General features: G+C 32.1%; 1 protein-coding gene and 1 pseudogene across 1 annotated transcript; both read left to right on the top strand.

Annotated features, from left to right (window-relative positions):
• Window positions 1-683: 683 nt before the first annotated feature.
• LOC140965226 (protein FAR1-RELATED SEQUENCE 5-like) lies at window positions 684-2,975 on the top strand (annotated as a pseudogene).
• An 8,014-nt stretch (window positions 2,976-10,989) lies between these two features.
• Window positions 10,990-11,715, top strand: LOC140964700 (uncharacterized). The gene has a single exon (XM_073424572.1). The coding sequence runs from the start codon at window positions 10,990-10,992 to the stop codon at window positions 11,713-11,715; it is 726 nt and encodes a 241-aa protein (XP_073280673.1).
• The last annotated feature ends 654 nt before the right edge of the window (window positions 11,716-12,369 follow it).

Raw genomic sequence — 12,369 nt, forward strand, 5'->3', positions numbered from 1 at the left:
ACCCTGCACACCCTGGGTGAAGGGTATTCTTGGGCGCCTGCACAGCTGGCGCCCAGTTGTGTTATCTTTTTAGTTTATTTTTTTTTAAAAAAAACAATTTTATTTATTTATTTAACAAAATCACAACCCACGCTCAGAAGCCATTATCTACGTCCAATTCTTTCCAGCTACCACACCTCACGCTGAGAAGGAAAAAAAGAAACACAACCCACGCTCAGAAGCTTCAATTGATCGTAAAATTGGAGATCTCGGCCGTGCTCTTTCCGGTATGTCATATGATTACGAAATTCCAAGAAAATTTTTGGTTTCTATATTTCTAAATTTACTCCCAGATTGTATAGTTAAAAGAAATATTTAAGAATTTAACTTTCGCATTTATTCTAACACGAAAATAGGTGGAGCAAATAGTTTTGAATATGCATATAGTTACGTCTCTTGCTAGCAAGCTGTGAGCTATACGTATTGAATTTAATCAGGAAAAATGAAAATGGAAAATAAATAACTGTTTCACAAGTAAAAAAAAATTAAAGGTATTGCAGGAATAAGATTTTTGTAATATTTTTTTGAAAGGGTTGGTATGACTACTGCAAGGGACTACCCGATTCAATTTATTGTTTGTGCCTCTGTGCAATAAGTAGTATCTGTAGCAATTTTAATTTTGTTATTTTCATATTTATAGAATGGAAGAAAACAGCGGCGATGAACTGTCATACAATCCTCAAGTTGGAGACAATCAAAAGCCAAAAATAAGGATGAAATTCGAATCTTTAGAGGAGGCGTTTTCATTCTACAACCAATATGCACGAGAATCTAGTTTTAGTGCAAGAATGAGCAATAGCAAAAAAAGTAAAAAAAAACAAAAGAAGTTATCTGGAAAAAATTTGTATTCTTTAAAGAAGGACATACAGATGCAATCAGATGGAGTAAACAATCAAAAAATGATGAACCAATAAAGGAAAGAGCTCGTGGTGAGATTAGAACTGGATGTAAGTCAAAGATTTCAGTTGTGAAGGAACAAACTGGTCTTAGTTGGGTTGTTAGTACCTTCATGGAAAGTCATAATCATCCACTATCAACTCCTTCGAAGGTGCATTTGTTAAGCTCACATCGTACTGTTTCTGCAGCAAAGAAAGCACTGAGTCAACAGTTTGCAAAAGCGAATGTACCTATTTGTCAACCAATGCAATTGTTTGAAATAGAGTCTGGAGGGCCTGAACATGTAGGTTGCACAGAAAGGGATATAAGAAACTATGAGAAAACGCTTAGGGATGAGCACAAGGGTATTGATGCCGAAACATTGATTGATTTCTTTCTTTCTGAGAAAGACAAGAGTTCAACTTTATTTTTTGATTACGAGACTGATTCAGACAATAGATTTATTCGGTGTTTTTGGGCGGATCCTGTATCATGGAGGGCATACACTGCATTTGGTGATGTAGTAGTGTTTGATACAACGTATAACACCAACAAATATGGGATGATTTTCGCACCATTTGTAGGAGTTAATCATCATCATCAGACCATTGTTTTTTGTTGTGGATTTTTGAGTGATGAGAAAACTGATTCTTTTGTTTGGTTGCTTAATAAGTTTCTAGAAGCCATGCCTAAAGGTGCACCAAACTTGATCATAACTGACCAGGATCCTGCTTTGACGAAAGCCATAGCTGAAGTTTTCCCTAAAACAATACATCGATATTGTTTGTGGCACATTCTAAACAAATTCCCAGATAAATTGAACCCGGCACTTTCCGTGACCACTATCAAAGCATAAAAAATGTCATTGTACATTCTACGACATCTACTGAATTTGAGAGATCATGGGAAGAGGTTATGAATTGTGCTAACTTGGTAGAAAATGATTGGCTGTCATTGATGTATGAGTTGCGACATAAGTGGGTGCCGGCTTATTTCAACCATGTATTTTCTGCAAGAATGTCAAGCAGTCAGAGATCTGAAAGTTCACATGCATTTTTCAAAAGGTACGTCTGTAGCAAGAACTCATTGATGGATTTTATAATTCGTTTCAATAAGGCACTTCGACACCAAAGACACAATGAGTTAGTTGCAGATCATACTGATATGAACGAGCGGCCAAAGCTTAAATCGAACTGGCCAATGGAATTGCAAATGGTGAATGTATACACGAAAAACAAATTGTTGGAGTTTCAAAATGAAATTAGTCTGAGTCATGGTTATTATGTCCAACAAGCATCTATCAGAATTGAGTTTGGGGTTTACAATGTCATTAATTTTCAAGGTTCTTCTTCTGCCGAACATAGGCTGCTTACGCATGACATACAAAGAGACGATATATCTTGTAGTTGCATGAAATTTCAATTTGAGGGTATTCCGTGCAGGCATATGTTAGCATTTTTTCGTATCAACCAAGTGTTCCACTTACCTGATAAGTATATACTCAAACGGTGGACAAAAGATGCAAAGATTGGCGTAATATATACTATGGCTGAGCAAAATGTGGTCGACGATCCAGAAAGGTGTTTGATGTCTAGACATATGAGGTTATCTTGTAAAGCTTCAGCTTTAATTGATGTTGCATCTTTCAGTGATGAGGGGACAAACTTCTTGGCTGAACAGTTTGATTCTACTGATAGCAAAATAAAGGAGATGAATATTAATAGAACATTAAGCAGTGGAATTCAAAGTAGGAGAACCATGGATGGAGCCATTGGTATCATTGATCTGTCAGAAATAAGAACAAAAGGACGTGGAAAGAGACTAAAATCATCGAAGGAGAAGTCAACATCAAGTGGCAGACAGTGTCGTGGATGCGGGCGTCGAGGTGTGTCACATGACAAACGCAACTGTCCAAATTTGAAAGACATGTATGTGTTGATTAATTTTTAACAAAGTTAATAATTTTTTTAATATTAGTACGGTTGACAAAGTTCGTTTATCAGGTAAACTATAAATAATTATAACTCAGATGAGAACTCAGATGAAGAAGATTTTGGATCAATAGATGGTAACTCAAATACATAAATTATTTTATGCATTTAAATTTTGTTTCTTTAATAATATTTCACTCATCATCGTCTTCATATTTACAAGTTGTAAAAACATGTGGACAACTAGAATGGGCTTCGATACTGGAATTAATCTGTATGTATTTATGTTTCTGCTGCTGGTGCTTGTTTGGTGCTAAATTTTGATAAGATAGTGCTCTGCTAAAATGGTTTGTGCTATATTAAAGTTAAACTTTAATTACATATTTTGTTGGAAAAACATTGTGAAGTTGTGTTCATATTCCTTGAATAATAATAAGATAGTGCTCTGCTGATTTCTTATAATAATAAGTTGTGTTCATATTCCTTTAATAATAAGATATTGCTGCTGCATGAATGGGGCTGATTGAGCTGGATTGCTGGAATGTTGTGATCTGCTGATTTCTTACAAAAAACATTGCTGGAATGTTGTGCTACTGAATTTTTTTAACTATTGCTTTGTAAACTTTTGTGTTTGCCGCATTTGATGACTGCTCGCTGCTTGTAGCACACTAGTCTTGTACATTTTAATCTCCAGAATATAATTTTACCATTTTGCCAATTGAGTAAATGAGTTAGGTTAGTATTGAGTTTCTGCTTTTGTAATGTGTGAATGAGAGTAGCTACTTTGTTATCATTTTATAATGTGTGAATGAGCCCAACTACTTTGTGCTAATTGAGTAAATGTGTAATGTGTGAATGAGAGTAGCTACTCTGTAAACTTTTGTGTTTGCCAATTGCAAGCTACTGTAAAGAGTAGCTACTTTCATTTTGCTTCAGAGTACACAAATTCCACAATTCACAAGCACACAAATTCCATAATTTCACAATTCACAAGTACACAAATTCCACAATTCACAAACATTTTGCAAAATCATTCTTAAATATAAACACCACATACCAACATGTCTTTGGTCTTACCCATTTATCCTATGCTGCTTAGTGCTGCTACAAGTACGTAGAAAATGTTCTAAAACTTGATAATGTATTTTCCAATTCAACAAAGGTAACAACTTCCAACAACATATTTAATCATGGTCACTAATTTTTAGAGATTTCAAATTCTCAACAATCGCTTCCAAATTCTTCTTCATCTCATCCAAGTTCTGTTCTATCCCTTGCAACTTCTTTATTTGTTCAGTCTGCGAAACTTTTCCCCTTGTATTTGAACTTGAAGATGTAGGTGAACTTGAACTTTTATTTGCACTAGAGTTGAAAGAAGTGCCTGCATCTTGTTTTACCATAAATGCGTCATAAGCTCTTTCTGCATCATCTCTATTTTTGAAAGACTGGTGGACAGCACCCTTATGTCCTGTAACTTTAGAAGATGCTTCTCCCCACGTATCATAAATACCTGGTTCACGTCCAACAAAGACAACATATGTTTTCCCCTAAAATATACAAAAATTCACAAACTATTTCAACACACAGACACAAAATATTATAACTAAAAACAATTAATAATTTATAACTCACCATTGTCAAAACTCAACAAAACAAGTATAACAATGATTCTGGTCCTGTGCATAGCAAAATGAGTTGGAATTAAAACATGTATAATATTTCAATCCAAGCATGTAATCACACGTAAAAAAGAATTGCATGGGACAATAGAATTCTTACCATTTAATTTTTCGAAATGTATAATATTGCAATCCAAGCAATGGATTGCACACCTAAGTAACGGTAAACATATGTAGTCACACAACAAATCCATCAAATATGTATAATTCTAACTCAAATTTCACTAATAATTGCAACAAGCAGAGGCTTCAAATTGCACTTTAAATAGAATTTCACACCATATATATCATAGGCTTCAAAATCCACATTTTCCGTGGCCAATATTCGAAAGAAGATTTTTTTTTTTTGCCATCCACGCACAAAAAATCCGAAATCGAATTTTTTGTCATTTCACGCACTAATTGCACCTTAAATCGAATTTCACACCATATATATCATAGGCTTCAAAATCCACATTTTCCGTGACCAATATTCGAAAGAAGAAAATTTTTTTTTTTTGCCATTCACGCACAAAAAATCCGAAATCGAAGAAATCTAGAAACTGGGAGTAAATCTAGAAATATAGAAACCAAAAATTTTCTTGGAATTTCGTAATCATATGACATATCGGAAAGAGCACGGCTGAGATCTCCAATTTTGCGCTCAATTGAAGCTTCTGAGCGTGGGTTGTGTTTTTTTTTTCCTTCTCAGCGTAAGGTGTGGTAGCTGGAAAGAATTGGGCGTAGATAATGACTTCTGAGCGTGGGTTGTAATTCTGTTAAAAAAATACTAAAAAAGTTTTTTTTTTAAAAAAAAATAAAAAGATAACACAACTGGGCGCCTGCACGTAGCTCGATGATGCAAATGACCATCGCCAAAAGTACTACTATAAAACTCGATTTTCCACGAGTCATATTTCACAACAGCTCAGTTGGTTCAAATGTTATCTATGCTAAATATTAGTTGCGAGATCGAGCCGACGAAAAACCAAAACAACAATAAGCTTAGTCTGACTAGTTCTAGTATTTTGGTCATGTCTCTGAACTTGGTTATTCAGATGGAACGATTTAGTATGTGATACTAAGCTAAGAGAATGATCTACAAATTTTCACGAGTCAACGTCTGAATCGGGTCGGAAGAGGCTAATAAACCACGATTAATTTGGTGGTTCTATACTAAATGGAAAATAAATTCCAAATTGCGGATAGTCTGATCAGTCAAGCATATCTCTCTCATAAAAACTTGGAATCGAGTGATCCTTAATTTCATGAAAAACAAAGAAAAAGAGTTACAACTTTTATGTTTATCATTTTGCCTAGAAATCGATGAATCAATAATTATAATCAAAAGAAAAAACATATCACTTGGAACAAAGATCAAACCAACAACTCAAGCTAATCAAAACAGCTCAGGTCAGGTCAGCTCAATTTCAAAAAATGACCAGAAATAAGAATTTTACTATAATAATGTCAGAATACGTACACAATCAACTGTCATATTCTTTTTATCTAACGTCTACTTCATTATTGGACGCTATAAATACAATATATTGAATATCAAATACGAGATTTGAAAGAGATTCAAAGCATGGGTAACATACATGAAAAAAAATTAGCTAGAATGAAAGCAAGTCTTAGTGTGAGGTTACATTTGATAAATACATATACTTTAAAAATCCATAATCTTGCACACATATACATGAGAGTTAAGTTTCGATGTTTAGATGAGTGAATCTTCATACAAAGATATTAAAGATTGTATTTGTAGTATTGTCATGGAAGAAATTAAACATTATGTAGATTGTGAAGTTACGACCTACAATCGAGTATGCTAAGAGTTTCAATCAGACAATAAATAAGTACTAAGTTGAAATGAGTTTGTACAAAAAATTGATAAATTAAAATCTTCTAGCGATATCTTTCTAGGTAGAAAAAAGGTTAGCATATGAGTTGTTAATCTCCAAACATATATAAACAAATTTGTGTTTATTTATAACTTATTGCATTTAATTACTATTATTGTTTTTTAGATACATTGTTGAAAAATTTTATGTGTTATTCAAATATAAAAATGTTACATACATAGTATTTGATAAAATGTTTTAACCAAAACGTTTTTACTCATTCAACTTGTACATATTTTAAATATTTTTCAAAATATTTAATCGATTTTTACGATGGATTATTTTGAGTATCTTCCACTTGGTTTTAAAACCAAACTTGATTTAATTTTTAGGTGTTCAATATCTCAAAAATAAAGTTATTGTAGCTCAATGTTTATTCCCCAATTGATCTTACCGGCGAGCATGTTATATATTTTGTAATTAAATATTATATATAGTATAAAACATCCATGTCATATAATAATTTTATTGTTAACTAGTATATTTTTATATGAAATTTTTTATGTTATATTATTTAATTTATTGTACTATATAATTGTATTTTAGATTTAACTAATATATATAGATATATGCATGTGTTATAGGGTATTTCTTTATATATTTTAATTTGATAATATTTATATAAATTTACATTAATGGAAAATATTTTTTCATATAAAAACATATATATGATTAAAATTCTAAATATAAAAATAAATTATTCATTAATTATAGAAATTATAAATATTATTTTTGTATTAAAAAAATTCTAAATGCATAGATTCGATATTGTCAATGGTTTTCGATGTCGAATGACTTTATCCTTACTAAATACACGACATTTCCAATGTTATTTATTATTATTTAAAACAATCATCTTTTATATTATCAGCCGAAAATTATGCAAAAAATACAATGCGTCCTTGTATTGTTTGTAAATATAGAATGTGACAATAAAATCTTTTGGATACTAACCAAAATCAACAATGAACGACTATTTAATCCTGATCAATGAGAGATTAAAGACTGCGATGGACTCTAATTTGTCTTTGTTTGAGGACATCGTCGATTAAAATCTGAATAATCTGACTGATATACAATCAATGCAGATGACTGATAATGATAATAGGCACACTACAAGAAAAATGATTTTTCGCAGCACGCCATCAACAGCGTGCATTAAAAGCAAGCTGCGAATATTACTTTTAACGGCGTGCATCCATATGTGCGCTGTTAATATTATTGCACTTGACAGTATTAACAGCGTGCATTAAAAGCACGCTGCGGATAGTAATATCCGCAGCGTGCAGTTATATGTGAGCTGTTAATAACTTATGCAATTTTCGCAGCGCACAATAAAGGCACGCTGTTAATAATATTATTAACGGCGTGCATGTTTATGTGCGCTGTTAATAGTAAATCATTTTTTTTAAAAAAAATAATTTTTTTTAACGGCGTGCATATATAAGCACGCCGTGGAAAATGGGTGCGCCATCATTTAGCGACGGTTTATTTAACCGTCGCCGATTTAAATTTAGCGACGGTAGTTTTTATACCGTCGCTATTAGCGACGGTTTTTACTAAACCGTCGTCGATTTAAAACTAGCAACGGTTTAAAATAACCGTCGCCAAATTTAGCGACAATTAAGCATTAATCGTCGCTATATTTAGCGACAGTTTTCTTATACCCGTCGCAAATTTTTACATCGGCGACAGTTTATTATAAAACCGTCGCTAATAGCGACGGTTTAAATACAAACGTCGTTAATAGTCTATAAATATCCGCATTTCCTTCCCATTTCTTCACAACACTCAGAATTTTTCTCACGATTTTAAGATTTTAGTTTTGATTTTAGGATTTTAATTTCGATTTAGTGTACTTTTTTGTTTCGATTTTTACTTACTTTGTAAGTATTATTAAAAATCACGAGTATTGTTATTAGATTGTAAGTTTTTTTAAAAATTTTATTAAATTATAAAAGTAAATTTTTTTTTATTTTAACGAAAAGATTAGCGACGGATTATGAAATCCCGTCGCTAAATGTATCGACAGTTTTAAAACCGTCGCTAAACTTAGCGACCGTTTAAAAACTGTCGCCTATAAATTTAGCGACGGTTTATCGACGGCAATTTTAAAACCGTCGCTAAAATTAGATTTTGCACTGATTATTAACGGCATACATTGCACGCTGCGGATAATAGTATTAGCGGCGTGCATGTGCACGCCGCGGATAAGAAGATTAACAGCGCGCACATGTACGCCGCGGATAATCTTGAACTTTCAACAGCTTTGAACTTTGCAGCGTACAATGTGCGTTGCGGAAAACGAATTTGCGCGCTGCGAAAAGCCATTTTTGTTGTAGTGGCAACAACCTGATAGCTGATAAGACTCCTTGATGATATATTCTATAAGCTTGGGATAGACTAGCTGGATGACTTAAGATAGTTCAGCTAGCAAGTGCATCACAACATTCAACATCTTTTTCAGCTGTCTTGAATATCCCACAGCTAGACTTACAACAAGTCTTTAAACATACAACAAGCTAGATCAGCAGGCAGCTCTTGTCTAGCAGGATTGCCTAATCAATAACTAAACAAGAAGCAAGACGTCGTCTTACCCGGCAATGAGTAGTTTGTCATCAACAAAAATACGAAACATCAGATAAATTTATTCTATCAGTATATTATTCTCGTTTCAGATTTGATGATCATCATTGATCTAAATACGTGATATTTACATTTGACTTTACATTAAAAAAAAGTAGTGAGAACTATTTGATCCACTCTTGGGATAGATTAAACTCAACCCTCAAAATCCTGTGTTACTGGAAGTTATTATAAAATGTAACGCGTGTGCGCTGTCACTAATTTTATTTATAGGACGAAAGTAGGCCAACTGAGCCTGAACGATTTATCCGGTGTCGCGAATACAATTAATTGTGGGCATGATATATGCTCTACATTTATGTCAATTATTATTAGGTTATACGAAATATATCAGACCATATATGTAATTTTTATATTAAAAAAAATTACAACACTCTCGAAGAATAAAATGGAGCCCTCGATTGAAAATATTATAAGAGACAATATTGGAATAAAGCAAAACTATTTTATATTAGGGTTTTCTAGAATTTTACGAGACCAAATTCTAACAACTGTCAAACATAAACACTTTTATTAATGTTAAATGATGTATTAATTCACCTAAAACATATGCTTGTGGGAATATTAAAATAAGGTTTAGCTTGCTCTCTAAGAAGATATGCCAAGATCTGTCACTCAATAGTTATCTAACATCTTTCACACTTGGGTTTTTTTTTTTTAAATGTATACCAAAAAGTTGGTCAAGTTAAAACTTTTAAAAATTGTGAGTGGAGAGATTTTAGATGATTACCTAGAAATTTCATTTTGAAGTGCTGAATAATACAAATCTTACCTCCTAAAATAGACTTTTTATGTAGGGTCGATCAAAAGTTGTGAGATATGGTAATTGAACAATATTTTAAAATATACAGTAGTCTAAGTGTTATATATATGAACAACGTACTTCTTTAGCAGAGATAATTTTTTTCAAAAGACTTGGTCTATTGACTCTTGTCTTGATCTATTTTTTGTCATGTATATTTATCTTTTTGTGATTTAATCATCTATGTAGTCAAATTTTTCGTCTTAGTTCACTTTTTTATTTTACAATTTTAGTCATTTTTTCAATATTACATGATGTACGATGCTGGCGGCACCTACGCAACACTAACGTGACACCAATATGGTAGTATAGTATGTAATATCACATCAACACTCAAGATGAAAAAAGCTTGTAATTGCCAAAATTGAAAGATACGAGAGTAAGACTAAAATTTAACAACATAAATAACCAAAATTACAAGGTAAATCAAATATACAAAACAAAAAGCACAATTTTCTCTCCAACATAATCAATATTTTTAACTAAATCTTTTATGGCTTTGGAAAAACACTCGTTTATTAATCATAATCAAAAAAATTATATTAAAAAAGTTTCAAAATATTTTTATCGAATAATTTATGACACGATTTGACAACTATCTAAGTGATAAACGTGAGTCGACAATAATACGTGAATCCACTAAATTAAAGCCACATTTTTCAAATAATTTTTAACTACAGTAGTAGATTTGTTGCGCAGCTATGGAGATTGCCTTCCTTCCAGGTGATTACATCCCCAATCTTTTCTTTTGACTTTTGTTAATTTCCGTTAATATAATATTACATTTTCTTTCTACTTTTTTAACCAAAGAATATGTGTATATTTAACTGCCCAAGTGGCATCATAATCTCGTTTTAATTTATGTAAACACACGCTAAATCACTTTGGCAATAAAAAAAGTTTATGATATCTCTACAACATTAATTATATTAATAAAAAAAAATTAAATAATACTTTTCAAGAGACAATTTTCCTTTAATTATTATTTTAATATTGACCAATGTAATTATAAAATTCTTAATTAGTGCTTGACATGCACAGTCAAATACAAATAACTTTTGCTATATAAGGAAGACGGGATAGAACATTATAGGTGCATCAATTGAATAAAGACATCTTCTCCATAGAAAAATATGTCTATCTTTGAAGAATCCAATTTAAAATCTTGCAAGCTTAGACTATTCGGGTTCGAGCTTGAAACCGGACATGGTCGTGAGATGAGGAGGGAGAAAGGGTTTAGTACCGAAGGTCACGAGAGCACGAATTCGTCGTCGGCGATGTCCTCTTCGGTGACCGAGAAATTGGGTTCGGACAAAACCTCGACCGGAGTGCTCGAGCCGGAGGACAAGAAGTTGGAGTGCCAATATTGTGCAAAGGTTTTTGGAAACTCCCAAGCATTAGGGGGGCATCAAAATGCTCATAAGAAGGAAAGAATGAGGAAAAAGAGGCTTCAACTTCAAGCAACAAAGGCCAGCATCAATTATTATATTCAACCCTTTTACAATAATAAAATCACTCCTAATAGCAAGCATAATTCGAATGACTCGACATGGCTTTATGATCCCTCGTGTCGCGCTTTACCCGAATCCGCACCCGATGATAAACAGCAAATAAGTTTTTGTCCTTGCGATTATGATGATATCAATATTATTGATTATGAAAGATGGAGTTGGAACAACTCGTCTCGACTAGTAGACCGATCGTCGTCTCGACAAAATATTCGTACTTTTATTCCGAAACCTACGAACGGGTCGAAGAAGATGAAGATTTGGCCTTCCTCTTGTCCTAGTTCAAAGAAACTTAGTGATGGTGAATCTTTAGATCTTCAATTAGGGTTCAGTTTGTATTCCACAGTTTGAAATGAAATGAAATGAATTAGAAGAGAACCTTTTAACATTTATAGTATTTAATATTATATATTTGTTTCTATAGTATTTCTTTAAGGAGCACATACAAGTTTAATTAATATCATATTCTTTTGTATCATATTTATTAGGGTAAAATACAAGATAAATATTGTAGTATACATTTGACGAGATTGATCGACTTAGTTGTGGTTTAACATTTATATACTGTTGTTTGGAAAAGATGATATTTTCATTAGGAAAAATTGTAGTTTTGGTTTTTTCTTTACTGTTAATTTTATCATATATATCGTCAAATTTCAATTTTATTACGCTAATTTTTTTTTTTGAAATTATAATTATTTTCAAGTGGCATCGATGTAGCACTGGTTTGTGATGAACTTCATCAGCACTCCCATTTAAAAAAGATAAAATTGCAAAAAAAAAAGACTAAAATTATCAAAATTTGAAGATAACAAACTAAAACTCAATTACGACGGTATATAAATAATAAAACTTCAACAAATTAATTGCATTATCATTCATTAAGTATATTATAAATTTTTTAAAAGATTGATTTTTACTATGTCGATCTCTTGTTTCAAATTTATCTAATGATATATATTATTTTTGGTATCCCAAAATTTTGAAAATTTTATTGTTCCTCTT

This window comes from Primulina huaijiensis, chromosome 18 (genome assembly GCF_012295235.1).
Source record: "Primulina huaijiensis isolate GDHJ02 chromosome 18, ASM1229523v2, whole genome shotgun sequence".
Lineage (NCBI taxonomy): Eukaryota > Viridiplantae > Streptophyta > Magnoliopsida > Lamiales > Gesneriaceae > Primulina > Primulina huaijiensis.

Bases quoted from the DNA above. Each gene is read 5' to 3' on its own strand.
- LOC140964700 (XM_073424572.1), top strand. From the start codon at position 10,990: ATGTCTATCTTTGAAGAATCCAATTTAAAATCTTGCAAGCTTAGACTA.